Raw genomic sequence first — 20680 nt, 5'->3', positions numbered from 1 at the left:
AGATAGATAGGCAGATAGACAGATAGATAGATAGATAGATAGATAGATAGACAGACAGACAGACATATAGATAGACAGACAGACAGCTAGATAGATAGACAGATAGACAGATATATAGATAGACAGACAGACAGACAGACAGACACAGACAGATATACAGACAGACAGACAGACAGATAGACAGATATATAGATAGACAGACAGGCAGACAGACAGACAGATATATAGATAGATAGACAGATATATAGAGATAGACAGACAGACAGACAGATAGACAGATATATAGATAGACAGACAGACAGGCAGACAGACAGACAGATATATAGATAGATAGATAGAGACATACAGACAGACAGACAGACAGATATAGATAGAGACAGACAACAAAAAGAAAACAATCAGACAGACGATTGATAGATAGACAGACAGACAGTCAGACAGACAGACAGACTGAGAGATAGAGAGATAGACAGACAGACAGACAGACAGACAGACAGATAGATAGACAGATAGATAGATCAAAGTTTCTGCCATGACACATTTCTAATTTTCTTTTAAAGTTTTTGATGTTATATTTTTATTCCAGTTAACCAAAAATTTAATAGCTTTATTTTCAGTTTGTTTTAAGGTTTTCACAATAACAATATACCTTAGGTGCATATAACTTTGACTTCGAATATTTACAGATGATTTTAGTAATATATTGTTTTTTCTGATGAATTTTACAACCATTCTTTCAACGTTTACTGAACCTGAGGGTCTTCTTAGTGTTGCGTTTTGGATTTTAAGATTGAACTATAAAGTAGTACACAATGCAGTAATGTTAATATAGTGTGTATTTATATATTATGGAGTTCTATAGAAGTCCATCAGCGTATATGCAAATAAAAGAGCTGAATAAATAAGTCAAACTTGCCACAAAGGAGAAAATGTTTATTTTCATGTTGATTCAAACACTCGTAGCCAGTGCAGTTCTCTTTGTGGGGATGTACAAAACAATGCCAGATTTAACACACCTTCTTTTCAGCATATTGCTTATGTAACTGAATTTAGTTAACACTCATTTCACCATAACCAGTTTAGAGTTCAAATTATCAAGTAGTTTTCACAATCCGCTCATAAACCTGAAAACATGAAAGCATCTTCACACAACCAAAAAAAAAAAAGCAAAAGATGCGACAATCACAAATCCTTTTTTGTGATTACAAGACAAAGCTAAGCCATCATTACATGTAAAAACCGAGGATTCTCTTTCTGCAGCCAAGTATAATTATGAGATTCAGCAAGCATAGCATGTTAAGAATGCAAAACAATTACACCCAAAATTAAACAACAAAATCATGACTACACCATTCAAATGTTTCCCAGAGAAGCTCCAAAAGAAAAAAAGGAAGTGCATAAATATAAGCCTACAATGTAGAACAATGATAAATAGTGGGATAAAGTGCAGGAGTGCTCATCCATCCAACCCATCTCTCTCTCCATCCATCCAGCTAGCGGGAAAATTAACATGAAAAACTACAATTGCGCAAAACAAAAAGATTCAAAAGCCATGTGCTTAAGAAAGAGATAAAACAGGCCGAATTAAATATTAATAACAACAGACATGCATGTGAATGGCAGTTCCATCCTTGATACTATATGATTTTAATACCCAGCAATGAAATCAACACTTACATCCATCTCTCACGTCTCAGCTCAAGAGGGCACAAACAGTGTTGTCAGTGAGTCACAGACAGTGTAAGGGATCGGAGTGCATGTGCTCTGTCTATAAGGCAGGCAGTCAGTGATTCAAGTCAAACTGTCTGCTAGTGAAGTTCGGATCAGTCTCCCATCACACTGACCTTACTCAATCTTAACTGTGTGTGTTCATCTGTGCAAACTGGGCCAGCACGACCAAAACAATACAATACTAGCATGCAGCAAATCATACAATTTCCGGGTTGATTTTAAAAAAATGGAGTAAAACAAACATACAAACAATACTGTAATGTGTCATCAATATACAAACCACTCGAAATCCTCTCACGTATTCATGTGCTTGGCGACATTTCACATTATTTGTCTGTTTGTTTGTTTTCTAAGGAAATTCTTCTGGTCGCGATAGACCGATTCAGCGCTTTTTTGCTCAAGGCATTTGCGCACCAACCGATGAATAATAGTATGAATTTCTGAAGAGGTAGAGGACCTGTCCGTGCCTGTAATAACCAGACGGGACAGGCGAGCAGAGCGATGAGTTCAGTTCCATGAGCTGTCTGGATGCCATTAAGGTGTTTTAATAATTATAAAAAGCAGCAAATGAATGGGTAAAGCGTCAAAAGCTCAGAAACGGTTGGCTTTGTGCAATGGCGAGAGTCTCTTTCACACGTACAGAATGACATTGTCGGGACAGTGCAGGCTGTCAGTGGGGTTCAAGGCTCTGCAGGTGGTCTGCGGCGGGGGTGCGGAGTGGTAGCTCTTGGGGCGGGGCGAGTCGCAGTCGTCAGACGTCAGCTCTGCGATGTCGTCCGACTGCGTGTCGGACATCTCTAGGTCGCTGCGGATGCTTTCCGGCTGAGCGAGGGTGATGTCTCGGAGACCCTCCCTGAGTGACATCCCTGGCGACAGGCCCAGAGGGGAATCCATGATAATCCCGCTCCTGTGGGAGCTGCAGTCCTGAGGCCCCTCCCCCGAGCCGGGAGCCATGGCGGCAGCGGGCGGAGCCAGATCCTCTTCAGTGGTTAGACACAGATGGCTCGGTTTCGTTTCAATGTCCACCTGGATCTCAAGGTTAGTGCCCTCTCTGAAACACAACAGATCATAGAAAAGATGAGACAAAGCATCACTTCCAGGAGTTTTTAATCAAGGTTGCGATACTTTTATATTTTGTTGTATGGATGCACCAATATTCCAATTCTGGCCCATCCACATAAGCTAATAATTATTTTCATGTTAAGGCCAAAACGAGTAATGGGCTACTGGTAACACTTATTTTACAATGTCCTTGTTATACATTACATGTACTTACTATAGTAAGAACCATAAATGATGCATAATTACAACAACTAACCCTAAACCAAACCCTAATCCTACCTGTAACCCTTTAACACTGATATTACTCAGTACTTCAATATATAATTACACTGTAACAATGACACCTTCAAATAAAGGGTTACACTTTATTTTAAGGTGTCATTGTTACAGTGTAATTATACATTTAAATACTGAGTAATAATAATGATGGAATAATGATGCTGACAATTCAGCTTTGCCATCAAAATAATTTTACATTTTAAAATATATTCAAATAAAGAGAAAATAGTTATTTAGAACTGTTATAATATTTCACAATATTACTGTTTTACTCAAATTAAATGCAGCCCTGGTGAGCATAAGAAACATTTTTCAGAAACATTATACAATCTTGCTAATTCCTTTTGAACGGTATTGTGCATTTATTCGTTAAGCAGTTGCTTTTATTGTAAGTGATTCACACACCGGTCAGGTAAGGTGTAAGAGGAAGTGATTGATCCTGCCATGCCCCTAGTGCTGGCACAGTCACTGGCCGCTCCCAAGCTGCCCGTCTCCCTTCCAGCACCTTCCTTTCCCAGCTCTGTCGCCTGCACCTCCAGCCTGAAACATAAACATGTTTCCATGAAAACAAGAACATTACCCATATTTACAGTGTAGCTCTTGTGTATTTACCATACAGTAGAGGGAATGCCCTTCTGCTGACATCCCACATGCCCTCATACCTGCTGTATTTTCCTGTCCTTGCACCAAGTGCTCCTCCTGCGAGTGTGTTGAAGTGGGGCGTGTCACCCAGACCCCCTGGGGCGACGGACAGTCCCTCGCTGGGAGAGGTGGTGCTGAGGCCGCTGGCTCCTCCCTCCAAACTGCTCTCGCCCAAGCTGGGAGACTTCAGCGCTCGCCATGCATCAGCAACTACATTGATGGTTTAATACAATAATCAGCACTGCCAAGTTTTTATTTTCTGATGATACACTTGATCAATCTTTATTTTATTTTATTTTTTACCTGTAATGGGCCCGTCATCCTCATCAAAGTCTATCCTAACACCTCGTCCTTTCCCCCGGCTCACGCCGCAGCCCCCGCCGCGGCACAGAGAGATAGGCACAACACCATACACATACGCCAACATGATGGGGACGCCAATGCCTGTAGGGGAGAGATATGGAGGATAGTTGATGAGTAAATATGCTTAATTGGACTCTATAAGAAACATTTCTTATTATTGTCAATGTTGGTAACAGTTGCACTTCTTAATATTTTTGTGGAAACCGTGATACACTACCACAAAATTTGAAGTAAGAAATATTTCTATTCCAAATAAATGCTGTTCTTTTGAACTTACTTCCATTTTTTTTAAACACTGATAATGTCAATCATTATTAATATTTGATCACTATTAATGATTGATAATAATTGAACAGCAAATCAGCATACGGATTTCTGAAGGATCATGTGACACTGAAGACTGGAGTAATGACTGTTGAAAATTCAGCTTTCACAAGAATAGTAAAAAAAAATTTAAAAACTTATACATTTTAATTTTTCACAATCCTGATTGCAGCTGATAAAGGTTTCCGTATTAACCTAAACTGTAACGCTGTAGAGAAAGGTGTGATGTTGGCACTCCGCACCTTGCGTCCAATGTAAACAGGAAGGCCGATAACCATAGCAGGAACTGCGATGCCAGCGATTAGAGTGATGCCCACCGGTGCACCAATCAAAGTGCCCAGCTGCCACAGAATCTTCTTCTTGCGACTCCATGGCTTCTTTCCCCAGAACGTACAACCTGATGGACTGAGAAGACACAGAATATTATTATTTTTCGATTCGAGCAAGTAGTTTGAGATATTCCCACTGATGGATAGCAGAAGGTAATCAAAGTGCCCAGCTGCCACAGAATCTTCTTCTTGCGACTCCATGGCTTCTTTCCCCAGAACGTACAACCTGATGGACTGAGAAGACACAGAATATTATTATTTTTCGATTCGAGCAAGTAGTTTGAGATATTCCCACTGATGGGTAGCAGAAGGTACCTGAGGTAGTGCAGGTCTGAAATCTCCTTCATACAGAGCCAGCAGAACTCCGAGCCACAGACAGCACAGGTCATGTGATTACAGCTGCCATCGTTCATCTTGATGATGTAGGCACCGCATCGGGGGCAAGGCTTGATGTCATCAGCTGAGTGGGGATTAGAGGGTTGGGATTTAGAATTGCTGTAAACAATGTGTGCTGAGGAAGCGCTTTCTGGATGCCAGACAGGGAATAAGAGACGTTAGCAGACTCCTGCTGGAATTCAGGAGAGAAGCTAGAGAGAACTTGAGGAGGAGGAGGAGGAGAGAGCACAGTCGTTTAGGGAAAGAGAACCTTCAATAATCTGCAGTGAACACTGAAGTGCACAAAATGAAAGCGCTCAAGGGGGAAGCACACAGCAAATCAAATGATATGAGTGGCACTCTGAAACACAATAAACCAGACAGAAAGCACACTAGAGTTTTGAGTTTATTTTTATCCACTAATTCCGACGTGATAAACACTTTGCGATACGTACTTAACAGAGTAAACAGTGAAGGACTAATATACTACTGCCCGCAGCAAAACATAAACTAGAATTGTACATTTTCTGAATAAAAATGTGAATGCCGCTTGTATGTGCAAAACGTGATCCAGTCATTTGTTTTGTTGCTATGTGCTTGTGTGATCAGGGTGGTTTCTAGTGGGATCTAAGAGGTTTCTAGGGCATTGCTATGTTTTTGCTAAAGTGATTTGGGTGGTTTCTAGTTTACGTGTCAAAATGCCCATCTTTGCAAGTATACTCGTAAACACAGTAGATTGTAAGTGAAAGCAAACAGCTGAGAAACAAAACACATGTGTAACAGTATATTGGATCTGGGAAGCTCTTAAAGTGACAGCAGTCTAATATGCCTGCTGTCTGTCATTCCTGTTAATCAAACAACAAAAGAGAGAAAATCTCTCACTGCTCTCGACTAAATTAAGTCTGTAACTTTAATAAGAAGTAATATATATTTACTTTACAAAATGAAAAATATGCAGTGTTTTTATACATTTGATTACTTTATACAATGCATGTAGCCTTTTTTATTTATTTGTTCTACTGTAGTTTTTTTTGTAGTTCTACTGCTTGTAATTAAATTCTTATTCTTATTTAATCGCTGACAGTTTACTTGTCTTCAGTAAGCTTGAGTTTTTTTATTTTTTTTATTTAGGCTAGTATTCTGTGATATTGACACTGGTGACAAGAATTATGAAATTTCTATAGTATCAAAAATTTTTATATCAAAAAGACAATGAAATAATAATGAAATAAATCATTACCGTGAAATAAAATGACTCATATCGTGATATAAGATTTTGGTCATATCACCCACCCTAGTTTCTCAGGGGCGTTGCTATGTGTACCTGCTTGCCCAGGTACAAAGAGCCTAACCCCAAATTATATTACAGTCTCTCTCTGTTTATGGGACAGAAAAGAGTGGTTGGCTGCTGGTTAAACACTCACTGTTGCCCTGCTCGGCTGTGTAGCTGGGTGAATGGTTACTGTGCGTTCTCAAGGACAGCGCCCTCTGCTGGCGGGCCGAGTCACAGGTCTGGTTAGGATGCCAAACTTGCTTGCAGTGGTAACAGAACTCAGCACCACACCCTTCTCTTCGACACACCAGTCTGGGGCAGCTGGCACACCCAGAGGCAATGACTGCGAACCTGGCAGGAGAACAATGCAAACCAGGTCATCAGACTCTCCTAGAAAATCTATAATTAAGGTAATATGAGATATCATTATACCTAGTTGTGTGCAATCTACTCTTACAGAAGTACATGGTACAGGGATGGTATCAGACGGTAATAGTATCGTACTCTGATATATGCCATGACACTATATGATTACCATATTCACAAACAATGGTATGTCTACAGTGCTAAAAACAGAAGAAGAAAAAAATGTCCTAAAAATTGATTATTGTAAAATCATATTTTCTGTAAATGTGGCTGAGCAATATGTGGACCATGTAAATATCTCAGACATTTTAGACTTGTTTTAAAAATTACACCATCTATAAGGACATACTGATGATTATGCCCACAGATAACGTTTATAAAGGCCTTGTCCACACTAATACGTTTTCATTTGAAAACGCATTTTTTTCTCTCTCCGTTTTGGCGTCCCGTTGGCGTTTTTGTCAAGGAAAGCTGAGCTTTTTGAAAACGCTCTCCAAAGTGGATAAATTTGAAAATGCTGTTTTTGCGTTATAGTGTGAACTGTGAAAACGGAGGCTTTTGAAAACGACTGACGCATTTTTAATCATGTGATGCATATTGCACCAATAGATATCTATGTTTATACCGGTGTTGTGCCGAATTCTGACCCCGCCAGATTATTACCCCCCTAGTATTGGTAGGTTTATGGTTAGGTGTGGGGGAGGGACAGGATTAGGGCTGGGGTTAGGATTAGGCAATCAGATAGCAATTTCAACGAGTGGGGTAATAATTTGGCAGGGGGTTGACAATGGGCACAACACTGGTATTGTGCCTGTTATGTGCTGTTCACTTTCACACTGTTGCTAAAGATGTGTTACTTTGTACACTCTTCATATTACAGTCCTGCAAAGATGACAAAAAATTTACTCAGAATTGCTGTCCTGTGGCAAAACATGAGGGCAGTTGCATTTTAGATCAAACATATAATGTCGCAACCTGGACGCGCGTCAGTGAATGAGATATTTTCGTAAATAAAATCCTGCGAGAAGAATTGCATGGAAACTTATGTTCCAACTGTACCATCTTTTATGAAGGTTTCACACGTTTAGTAAGGCGGATTTAACGTTTTCCGACGTTTCAGTGTGAATGAGAAACTTTTGGAAAACGCTTGAAAAAGGCTAATGTGGACTGAGAGCACTTTGAAACAAAAACACCATTTTCAAATGTATCCGGATTAAGGCTGAAATTAAATGGCCCCCAAAGTAATCACATACACCATAATATCAGTGTGTTCCCTACTCAGATTCTTTGTAATGTCAAATTCCTTTTAAAGTCAAGGAAAACATTAGCAGGTACAGACACTACTACATTATGGAAAATGGGAAGAAAGATTTATTCCAGTCAGTAGGTTCCTGCCGTGAGAGTTTCCTAGTATTCCAGTAGCATTTTATTACTTTCCTATGAAAATTTCTTGGCTGCCAAACTCTAATTCAGACCTCAGAACAGTAAGCACAATGATTATTAACAAACATATTTTTAAGTCTAAAAAAAAAAAACACCTTAACATTGAATCATTTTAATGATTTTATGGCTGAATAAACACATTGGCAGTAGATCAACTGGGTAGGTGGGTTTTTCCCAGCGAAAGAAAAAGCAGATTTCTCCCTCCGAATAAAAATAAAACCTACCAAACTTCCCTGTCTAACATTAGCTTGTGCGTGACAAAAACAATCCCTTTAATTTTAAGCGCATGTTTTGACCTGTTGGCCGAAGTTAAAGCAGGTTCTGAAGAAAACATTCCTCCTCCAGCCGCCACCTCATTAATCAGCTCAGTTGCAATGGAGAAGTGTAATGTCCTATACAAAGAGCTTCCCATTACCTGCACGTACTGGCGCACACACCCTACATGTAGAGTCAAGCCGAAACCCACCTCATTACACATGATTATGGTATCCCAGAACACTCAGAGCTCACTAGGATTAAAAACAATGAAATCAACACTCTAATTTGAAGCCCACAAAGACACCGTGGCATGCACACACGGTCAAGTGAGTAGTCAATGATTGTCTTAATCAAATACCAGCCTCAGTTACCCATAGCAACTCTACCTCCGTGCCGCATCTCAGTTGCCACAGCAACTTATCACTGAGGGAGAGAGAAACAAGCTGTTCCCGTCTCCCATGGCAGCTCTGGACTTTCAATCAAGCTGAAGCAAAGCTGGTTGGGGGGCTGATGGGTAATAAGCAGCACCATGGACTGGAACTGATACGCAAAATATACAGGGGAAGCTTTTCCGTCAGGGTTTGTTTCTGTGGTTCTGAGATCAAAAGTGTGTTTTTATCGTCTAAGGTGGGAGATTCCTAGTTAGTCTACAAATAGGCAAATGAACCATCTGGGTGAAACTCAATGTGTCCTACAGCAAAGAAAACGTCACACTTTCATTTAATAACCTCATATGATGCAACTAACTAACCAACTAGCCAATAGTGTGATCTCTAATGACCTTTTTTGAAAAATTCCCAGTCCATCTGAAAACCCCTTATCATCAGTCGTGGGCCTGATAGGAAGTGGCAGTGACTCAAACAAGAAGAGAAGCAAAAATCACAAAATCATGTCCCTTCAATTAGGTCACTGGCGCATCATTATGATTGACAAACCTTGGACAGGTTGTAAAAGGCCTCTGAAGTAAATCACACTTTCTCAGAATGACACATCAACTAAACTAGGCTTCCCACACAAATGCAAGTTTTCCTTATAACTGTCCAAATGCCTCCTACACTTGTCAAAGCACACAGAACAAACAGAAACTGTTCAATACGTCCACTTACTTCTATTGAATCTGACAAAGATCTGAAATACATGCATTTAATACACTATTTGGTTTGTGGATGCCCAAATACCACGCCCTTGTTGAGATTTTAGTTTCGAAACCATTGGCTTTAATAAAGAGCTGGTTATTCTTAACAGCTTCTAGTCTCTTGGGAAGGTTTTCAGATAGATGTTGGAACATAGCTGGATTTGCTCCCATTCAGACACGAGAGCATGTTGGGCAAGAAACTAGAAATCTCTCAACGAACGCTTGGGCAATTTTAGGATGCCTACACAGTAGAGAGTGTTTGACGGATATGAATGCGTAAGCTCTGTGTTGAGGGTGTGGGAAGAGCTGTGTTAGGCTGAAACCAAGAGAGAATACAGCAAATTGGTTTTCCTAAAGCTGGAGCCGACTCTGAAATTCTCATTGGCCGATGGACGCTTACGTCTGGGGTGATTCTAGGATTTCTAGGTCTTAAGGAGGGCACAGTCCAGTCTCAAAACATGAGCTGATGTGGCTCAGTGGTGTGTCTCTTGCTTTCAGTGCCAGAGAGCACAAATTTGAAGAACTAAAATTCAAGTTTTCACTTAGACAAAAACTGAAACCGAAATTAAAATAAGGTTTCGGTAATTAAATTGCATAATTGAGTAACTGACCTCAGGATGCTGTTTACGGTGTCGACGGTGTTCTCAGGGGATACATTATTTTTTGTAACAGTGCAGTGTGTCCACACTGCTTACACTGCTGTACCTCATTTAGGAGTTTCTGTCAATGATTTTGGCCCTCCAAAACTTTTTTGGCCATTTTTTTTCACAGTTTTGGCCTAATATTTTGGGTTGGTGAATTTTTGATGCATCACTATTTAAAATACCATCTGATTATCAGTAGATGCTTATCAATTTCAGTAGCAGATTAGGTTGCATTTCATTTTGTGATTCACTGAAACCAAAACATTGAAATGAAAGAAATGGAGTGTGACAGCTGTAGGCAGGGCAGCACTTCATGCCAAATTTTGCCGCCCTATTTCACCTATGACCATGTCCTCCACTGACTACAACACAGGATAACACCTAAATGTTAAAAGTAAAGGGAAGATTCATAGTGAGGTCACCTCAGATATCAGGAAGAGAATAGGTCAGCAGTCATATCTGATATTATGTGGCAGAGAACATATTAGGAAATGAGACTTGTGACATGAGGGAATGTTATTTCCAGACTTCTTTCTGCAATGCAATGTCATAAACAGACATTTTGAATATGATCAAGGTCCTTTAATTGCTCAAAAAATATCACTGGGGTTCAGATCTGGGCTTTAGGCTAGTCAAGTTCTTCCACATCATTTACTCAGTAAATCATTTGCATAATGACCTCATTATGTGCACAGGGGAGCTTAATACTGGAACAGAAGTTCCTTCCCAAACTGTTGCCACATCCCACAATTCCCTATAACGTCACTGGATGTTGTAGTGACACATTAGAATTAGAAGGTCCGCAACCTTTTGGCCATGAAGCTTGTATATACAGCAACATTTCTAATTGAAAACAAACAGGTAATTGTGTATATTTTATAAATCCCTAACATCCAAACCAGTCTTACCCACAGTCGGGAGCTGGACACCATCGGCAATCAGGGTCCGATGCCAGACAGCGGCGCAGCAGAAACTCTTCATACTTCTCCATCAGGCTGAGATCATCCAGGATGAGGGCCACCTGCCTTGGGGCAAGTCGTTCGGCGCACTCTGGACAGCTGAGCTGCACGCGGCTCTCGGTGATCTCGATACGCAAGTACTGCCGTAGACAGCACAGGCAAGACCGATGGCTGCATCCCTGGAGCTCGGGAAGCTGCTCCGCAGGTTGACGCACCAGGCACAGGGGACACTCTAAGAGTTCTTGACCTCCCAGAGAGGCCTGGCTAGTGGACAAGGGTTCAGCCGGGTCTGCCGTTGAGGGGTCTGATGAAACATTAGTGGGCGTGGGGGGCTGGAGAAGCTGCTGCTGCTGGAGCTGTTGGTGCAGCTGTTGCGCAAGAGGAGTTCCCACATTAGCCTTGTTCACCCTGGATCCGCGTTTGCCATGGAAGAGACTATGAAAAGAGATCCTGCCTTGCTTCTTGCCCGGCCCTCGGCATTTCGGATTGGGAATGCCGCTAACAGAGGAGTGGGGTGATTCAGAGTCCTTTTCGGATCCCATTTCCCAAGAACTATCGTGTAATGTTCTCCCACTTGAGTCCTTACGAGAGGTCAGCGAGTTTGGGTTAGAGGTGAGGTTTGTGTGAAGCTTCTCAGTTCCTTCCACGGAATGATTTCAACGAAGCTCCAAACCTCAAGGACACGGACACTCCCGATACACAAAAGAATGTTTGTCAAGGTCTCAACAAATTCCAGTTAGTTTACCGTTAGGAACATTCCATTTATGAAGTCATAACTACAACAAGGATTCGTGTTTAAACAATAAACGGAAAGATAACTAGACTAATTGAGCCAAAAGGGAAAAGGATGGGGGAAAAAAGTCCTTTCACTCCAACAATCTTCTCGTAAATAGAAAAAGAAAAGGAAACAAAGAAAATTGTTGCACCCCAAATGTGTTACGAACTACAAAACTGACAGATACTGTCAATTAAAAATAGGGCGTTTAAAGACAACTAGGAAGTTCAAGTTGTTAGTAAAAAATGAATCTGGCTCAAGATAACGTAATCCTTTCTGAGGGCTCGTCCTCTTTTGGCTCCGCTAAATTCTCTTGCTCGCAGAGCCGAGATGTGTGTGCTCCAGTTTGCTGTTCTCTCTCTTCTGAATCGGCTGGTCTGTTAAGGAAGAGAAATAACACAGGAAGTTAGCACAGCGCACAGACAGCCTGCAGGAGGAGCATGCTCACGTACACACACACTCCTCCCTTCTTTTATTCTCAATCTCTTTTCATTTCACAGTTAACGCTTCATTGCATCCGACTCACAAAGTGACTGCCAGACTTAAACCAATTACCAGCCGTTTAAAAACGAGAAGTAATTGATTCTGTAACTTTAACTTGTTAAAAATGGATCTCTCTTATCCCATTTTCTGTCCTTACATCTTGTGTTAGATTTTACTTCTCTCATTTTCTTTGACACCCTCTCATCCACACTCAAGCGCTCCCTCTCCCCTTCACACTGCGCTGCTAGTGCAGTTGCCATGGAGATTCCCACTGTGAACACAGCAAACAAGGACCCTCACAGTGACTCTGGCCCTTATGAACACATATACACACCCGGCAGATATTAACACCATACATCATAAAACGCATGAGTGCATGCCTCCACTGGACTTTATTCATTTATTTTTATCTGAGAGCAACATCCATGCTGTACGCAAATTCCATACTGAAGCGGAGGAAATGGTTTTGTAGGCCAGTGTAATCTGTCAATCTCTCTGGTACATAGGCTATTCCTACTCAATAAAAACACATACTACAGCTACACAAACTCATCTAAAACTGATGTGGCCTGGTTTTCTGCTCTGATGACCCTTGGACTAATGCCTGAGTAGCACAAATCTGTTTACTTTTGCGAGGGGGAAGGGAAAGAGACCACCATGCTAGTGTTAAGTTGACAGTGAGTCCACTTATATATATTATTTGTTTTATTAGTGTTATGAAAACATAGTAGATTGTTAAGTTTGTTAATGGATCAATGACAATTAAGTGTGTCAATGATAAAGGAGGAATAAAAAAAAAAAAAACATTTTATTAAACCAACTATTTATTATTCAGTGAAGCAGTTTTTTTTTTGTTTGTTTGAACATATATATGTATAAAATAATAATAATAAAATAGGATGGTTTACTTTTCAAGAACTTCATTCTTTTGTCTTCATTATGATATCAGGATAGTTGTATGAATGAACCTGACTTTTTTTTTTTTTTTACACTTTATGTCCCATAACAAAGGTGTATTCAAGTCACTTTATGGGTGAATTTTTAAAAGAATTTTCGCATAATTTAATAGACAAGTAAGCAACATTATGACTATACCACAGACCCCTGCAGTTGCATTGTAATTACTGTAATTCCTAGACAACAACTCATCAAAACCACAAGTAACAGTAACAATTATGTACATGCCTTATTAATAAAGTAAACTAAAGTTTATTTAGCAGGACATTAGACATTAGTTATCCAACTAGCTATACATGTATTCGAATAATCTTGCATTATTAAAACAAAAATATAATGAAATCATTATCCACTTCACTACATTTGAAGCCACAGCCATCTTGAGTGTTTCTGTATGATGTAGTGTCAGGTGGTTCAAGACAGAGCTTTCAGAAAATTCAGTACAAAGTGTAATTACAAATTCTACGAGAACAGAAAGACGGAATCTCACAATCATGATAATCACGAATGCACCTATAATAATGAACAATGATAGTATTAACACATTCATATGCAATGGTGCTTATGATAAGTTTTTTTTGTTTGTTTTTTAAACACGGTATTACTATAATCTAGTATGTCCAAAAACAGTATTAACATGGTACATGTTTTAAAAAAAACATTATAGCTGCATTTTCCCACATAAATGGCTAGTTAGCACTGCATTTGACCAAGAGAGTAACAGCATAAAGCCCAGTAAACTAAAGCAGCCTGTTTTCTGCTGCTGTTCATGGATCTGCAAGGTACGCAGTGACAGCAGTCAGTATGACCCACTTTTCCACAGAGTGCTTTCGCATTGCTCACAGCCACTGTGTCCTGATATCTTGACCCATTATGACAAGAGGATGCAACAATCATCAAGCACTACGTGCTCTATACTGTACATGACTGAGAGGTAGTAGACGCATTAAAAATGCAAAAGTCTAGTCGACAGAAACAGGAAAATTCCATACGATCTCAGCTGATCTGCCTATTCTAAACAGGCAGACTGAAAAGGTGGTGTTGAATCATAGCAGGTTAAATGAAAAAGAGTCTCTCCTCTCTCTCTCTCTCTCTCTATATATATATATAGATGGTTGGTAATAGCCCTCCATTCCACTTCAGCAGCCTCTGCTAATGCAACCGATGACACAATTACCATCTGTGCTCTCTGAGGTTTAGTGTGTGTGTGAGGGATGCTAGCGGGTGCACAACAAAAGCAGTTTCTGGAAAATCTGTGTTACATCTCGGCACCAGAGCGCAAGTTTACAAAGCAGAACCCACTGTATGTGTGTGTGTGTGTAATGGGCGTGGCTGCATTGTTGTACAACAGAAGTTGCTCTATTATTTATCAGCTGTGAATGACATGTCGATTCACAAGAAGCTGTTTTCCGCTTACAGTGCTGCAGCTGGAAACTAGCAGCCTGCTTTTTCCATTTAGGAAAGAGTTTATTTAAAAACTTTGAAAACAGTTGGAACAATCCACAGCATAAGCTCCCAGGCCTTGTTTGATGAAGGATGGATCCTGGTTACCGCGAGTTTGCTTTAGGTTTTATCACTACAGCCAGAGTTTGTAACTAGATGCAAAGTATAAAACACACACAAGAGAGAAAACATCAAAGAGATGTTGATCATGGAGAAAGGGGAAATTCTATATCGGTCTGGCATTTTTTTGGTTTGTTTTGTGGTTCATAGGTGTGAAGAACATGTTCTCACATTTTTATTTACAACAGGGGATAAATAATATATTATAATATAAAATTATATATAAAATACTCATCACTAATAGTCATAATCAAATTTAATATGAATGTTATACTACTAATAATCAAAATGCTTATTAAATTATATAATTTGTTTGTATTGACAAAATAAGTTATTTACTATATATACTGGCTTTATTACCTTGCTATTACAATTGTAGACTCTTAATAATAATTTAATTATGGTATTTAGCATGTAATACTGGGAAATGTACCACAGTGAATTATTTATTTTTGTTTTATTTTATACTTTTTACATTTTTTTTTCCATATTAGCTATATTGAAAATTATTATTATTATTACATTTTTATTTAACATGGACATCACAGTAGGAATAAATCACTGCAGAATTAAAGGAGTGCAGTGACATTTCTGACGATCATTATTTTACACAGGGACGTAGGGTAATTTCAGCATGTACAGGGGTCAGTCAGTAATTTGATTTCCGTCCGAAATTTAAATCTGTTGATTTTTTTTTTAATGGCTTGTTTAGTATGCATGACCCTTGATAGCCAGAAGGGGGCGATGTTTCGTTACTTTTAAAGAACGGTTTTGGGGGGCTGGGTTCAGTGTAATAGGAAAAGTTTATTATTATCATTATAAAAATTTTATTTAACATGGACATCACAGTTACATTGGACAAACCATATGCACTTGCTTAAGTGTTTTAGCACACATGCTAATTTTCAACACCAGTCCACGGGAGGCTTTTCAGAAAGCCAAAACATTTTTTATTAATAAAATAAAACCAATAACAATGCTAATAATAGTAAATAATAATAACAATGTTAACAATAAAAGTAATAATAACGATACTAATAAAGAAAAAGGGAAAAAGAAAAAATATACCATAAAATTGCAAAAAAAACAAAAACAAAAAAAAGAAGGAACAATACATTCAAAATTATTTACATACATAAGCTATAAAGCAAAGACAACATAATAAGACAATATCGCAATAATAATTTGGTATGAAGAACTATTCATGTGAGCACTGTTGTTTGGTTTTTAACCATTGTTTAAGTCCTCTGTTAAAAGCATTACCATTGGTCTCTAGTTTTAAATTAGTAGGTAAAGCATTCCAGAGTTTTGGCCCCTTTGCAGAGAAAGCAGATTGGCCAAAAGAGGTCTTATACTTTGGAACAAGACAGTCACCACTAATAGTGGCTCGTGTGTTTGCCCTATGAGAGTTCTGACGCCTACTGACCAATTCAGAAAACTGGTGAAACATGATTCTTTAGACATTTAAAAACCAATATGAGATAATTAAAATCAACGAAACTATCGAAGCTAAGAAGGTTATGCTTTCTTAAAACATCACAATGATGCCATCTCATGGGTTTCTGGTCCATAACTTTTATTGCCTGTTTGTATATTGAAATAATAGGCTTTAATTTATTTGGAGAGACTTGTGACCATGATGTGACACAATATGATAAATGTGAAAATATCATTGCATGCATGTATAATTTTGCAGTTTGACCTGACAAGTCCCTTCTAATAACACGAAAACAATTTAGGTTTGGTTTGACCTTCTTACAGATGTACTCAATGTGACTATCAAATTTTAAATTCTTATCTAGAATAATCCCAAGATACTTGATTTCATTCACTGCTTCAATTACTTCATTTTTAATCCGCACCTCAAATACATCCCTTGCAGGCCTATTTCGTATGGAGCTTTAGACATTTAAAAAACAATTTGAGATAATTAAAATCAACGAAACTATCGAAGCTAAGAAGGTTATGCTTTCTTAAAACATCACAATGATGCCATCTCATGGGTTTCTGGTCCATAACTTTTATTGCCTGTTTGTATATTGAAATAATAGGCTTTAATTTATTTGGAGAGACTTGTGACCATGATGTGACACAATATGATAAATTTGAAAATATCATTGCATGCATGTATAATTTTGCAGTTTGACATGACAAGTCCCTTCACATCACACGAAAACAATTTAGGTTTGGTTTGACCTTCTTACAGATGTACTCAATGTGACTATCAAATTTTAAATTCTTATCTAGAATAATCCCAAGATACTTGATTTCATTCACTGCTTCAATTACTTCATTTTTAATCCGCACCTCAAATACATCCCTTGCAGGCCTATTTCGTATGGAGAAGCACATGGAAACTGTTTTTTTTTTAACATTAAGAGTTAAATGAGACAACTCGAGCCATTTAGAGATGTTATGTAATGCCTGTGTCAAATGGGAAACAACTTCTGATGAAGTCATAATGAAAGCAGATCCTTACTACAGACACTTACTGTAAGTGAGATCCCTTATAAGGAACTGGAAAATTTGTTTCATAATTGCTTATTGTAAAGTTTTGTTTCAGAACAAATCGTGTTTTTTCCAGACCATTTATCAACATGTCACAGAGGCATTCCGAAGATTAATTATTAACAGAAACCACAAATGAACCATGCAGGCTACAAATCAGCATAGGTTTGCAAACTCTTGGGCTATTATGAGAACACAGCACAGAATGAGGACACAACACAATTCACACAAACGCAGAATAATAAGCTAAATATAATGAAACAATCGACAGAGCATTGAAAGAAGAAAAACAGAAAATAATTGTGCATAGCTTGGCCTCCCGCCAGCCCTTGCTGCACAACCCATCTAGACAAACTCATTACCGTGAGAGATAAGACAGAGCGAGACTGACACTGCCTCAGCTCTTCCGCCGGGACAGACCCTGAAACCACACTTTAGCACTTTTGTATCATCCTACAGCCCTAGACCACGGCTCTGTCTGTCTCTATCTCACACACACACACACACACACATTGTGAGAATATGTGAAATAAAATCAATAAATGGAAAAAACAACAACAAAAGGCTCTCTGTTTCTATCTCACACACACACACACACACACACACACACACACACACACACACACAGACACACACACCAGTCACATGGACCAGTTGGTGTACAGGTGGGCTACTGGATCTCTAGCCATTACATAACCATTTGAGTCACATCTGAAGCTCCACTGAGGCTTATTGTTCTTAGCAAAGCCTGCAGGTGTCCTGCTGTCTTGTTTTCCGTCTGCATCTTTATCATATTACACAAAGTAGCTTCAGAACGTTGTTGATTTCAGTTAACAGAATTGTCATTATTTACTCATCCTCAAGTTCCAAACCTATTTGATTTTCTTTCTTTTGTGGGACAAAGAAAAGAGGAAATGTCTCAAAAGTATTTTAAAAGTTGCCTAGTTCAAATGGCTTGTAAGCTATATTTATTTCTTGTCTTCTGAAAACATATGACAGGTTTGTGTAAGAACCACACTTAACTCTGATAATCTCAAGAATCTAAAAAAAAAAAAAAAAGGATTCACAAATGGCACATCACTACATTAAAAATAGTCATCAGCACATTCTTCAAAATATCTCCTTTTCTGTCCCACAGAAGATGGAAACTCATACAGGTTTAGAACAGTGTTATGATTAATAATGAAGTGTAAAACTATTAAAAAAACAAACATATTTGTTAGTTGAAAAAGCTGAAATTATATAAAATATAATTATTAGATGAAAAGCTCACTCTTAAAAAGATGAAAATTGAAAAATGTTGGAAACTAACTGAAATAAATATATTTAAGTTGAAACACTAAAATTACTAAACTAAAATACAAAATTAAAGCTAATTAAAAACAAAAACACTACAATTACTTAAACTATGTAAAAAGGCTAATTTAAAATATTAACAAATACTATAATAGTATGTAAATAATACTACAATAACACTGGTTTTAGACTGATTAGATTGTAAATAGTGTAATTATGACAGATTTTTGTGGTGTAGGGGTAAACTAATCCATACACAGAAGATTTAGTTAGACAGAACTGTCAGTATTCTGTCAAGTTTTGAGCACACGTATGCAGTTTAACCTCTCCATTGTGACGGGGAGGGCAGGAAGTACTGGCAGACGGTCTAACTAACCCATTAGATGAGTTGTGATACTTAAAGAAATCTCTTTAATCTGTGAGTCTGTGTGAATATCTGTGCAGAGCAGGTGGTTGAGTTGATCCATGTCCCATTCTTGCTAAGAACCAGGCTGTCTGTTCTCCAGCTAACCTCATCCTTTATCGTATCCTCACAGAAGTCAAAATCTCATATCACGTCTCAAAACATGACTAACACCAGTATGCCACATTCACACTCACCTACTATTGTAAATGAGGCTGGTACAAAAGAAAAACAGCCACGGCTTCCTGTGAAACCAAACTTCATGATTTTATCAGTTCTTAACAGTCACATGCTGGTTTACGGTAAATTGGATAGCCCAGAAAAAAAACAAGACAAGACTGGAATTAACCGTATGCTTGCTGACACAAAAGAAGAAATGAAACCAAAGTCATTCTGTGCATTCCTTGCTTACTCTAGAAGCGTTGCCAAAATGTCTAAAACATACACAGTTACAACGAATTCATGAAATACTGTAAATTTCATGATGAACCAGGACACTCTATATTTAGAAAGGTGTTATTGAGGAAGCAACACCACAAAGGCAGACCAGGCCTCAGCCAGAGTCAACAAAGCAGTCCAGGAAGGACAAGAATCTCAATTCATAAAAACGGACGTGTTATGTGCACATGTAAGAGGTGACTAGATGTCCACATGTCTAAATTGAAAGCTGCCGAGGGAATTAAAAATAATAAATTAATGTCATTTAAATATTAGCTGGTTTGTGCCCTGCCTAGTTCAAGCTTAACCTCTGAAACATATAAGATATACTAAATGTTGTCCCTAAATCGTTTCATTTAAATAAAAGCTTAACTACTAAAACATAACTAAATTAGCAATGTATAAAATAGCTCATTTACATGACAGATAGATAGATAGAAGCGTAACTGCTGAAACTCATGGACATAAATATTATACGTGTACACACACACATAACGTTATACATACACATACATACACTAAACTGTGTCTTGCCTAGTGTAGCGTAGTAGTAGCGTGACTACTGAAACATAACTAAATCAGCAGTGTGTACAAAATATCTAGTTTATTTGCTGCCCTTATTAAAGAACGTTACTGCGCTTAAAGAACGGTCTACAGTAAAACAAACCAATGTTGATTAGGTCCAGGTGGCCTGCCACCTAACTGGGATGTTTACTAATATCAGAACACTTTGACAACCCTATTGTATTTTAAAACCACAGACCCTTATAAGACTAAAGCGTAACCATGACGACAGGTCTGTTGGGCACTTACCGTACAGATGGATCAGATAGTAGCGTTACTGAGAGCAAGTGAAGCAGAATAGGGCGGAACGCAGTGAGCTTCGGTGCTATTATACACCAGGTACATTCAACCAGCTGTCCTGTAAATCTGACAAATCTCACCCTAGAGGCATCCGCTACTACATTCCCCGAGAATCAGTCCAAGGGGAAGATGTCAGCCCTTTTCCCCCTGCCCTGTACGCGATATTGCTCAGATTATGTCCGCAGCTTGATTCTCTTTTCCATCACGTCA

At 38.7% G+C, this 20680-nt stretch overlaps 1 protein-coding gene across 1 annotated transcript; it reads right to left on the bottom strand.

Annotated features, from left to right (window-relative positions):
• Positions 1–912: 912 nt before the first annotated feature.
• On the bottom strand, positions 913–20680 carry LOC107670272 (E3 ubiquitin-protein ligase RNF19B-like). Its single transcript, XM_016462818.1, has 9 exons — positions 20420–20680; positions 11133–12335; positions 6530–6729; positions 5046–5190; positions 4564–4806; positions 4018–4163; positions 3735–3924; positions 3478–3612; positions 913–2782 (listed from the first exon to the last, which is right to left on the bottom strand). Exons 2-9 carry the CDS (start codon positions 11723–11725, stop codon positions 2362–2364), a joined length of 2073 nt encoding a protein of 690 aa, XP_016318304.1. The 5' UTR covers positions 11726–12335; positions 20420–20680; the 3' UTR covers positions 913–2361.

This window comes from Sinocyclocheilus anshuiensis, unplaced genomic scaffold, assembly GCF_001515605.1.
Source record: "Sinocyclocheilus anshuiensis isolate Anshui unplaced genomic scaffold, SAMN03320099.WGS_v1.1 scaffold913, whole genome shotgun sequence".
NCBI lineage: Eukaryota > Metazoa > Chordata > Actinopteri > Cypriniformes > Cyprinidae > Sinocyclocheilus > Sinocyclocheilus anshuiensis.
This window is presented reverse-complemented; position numbering and strand designations above follow the sequence as displayed.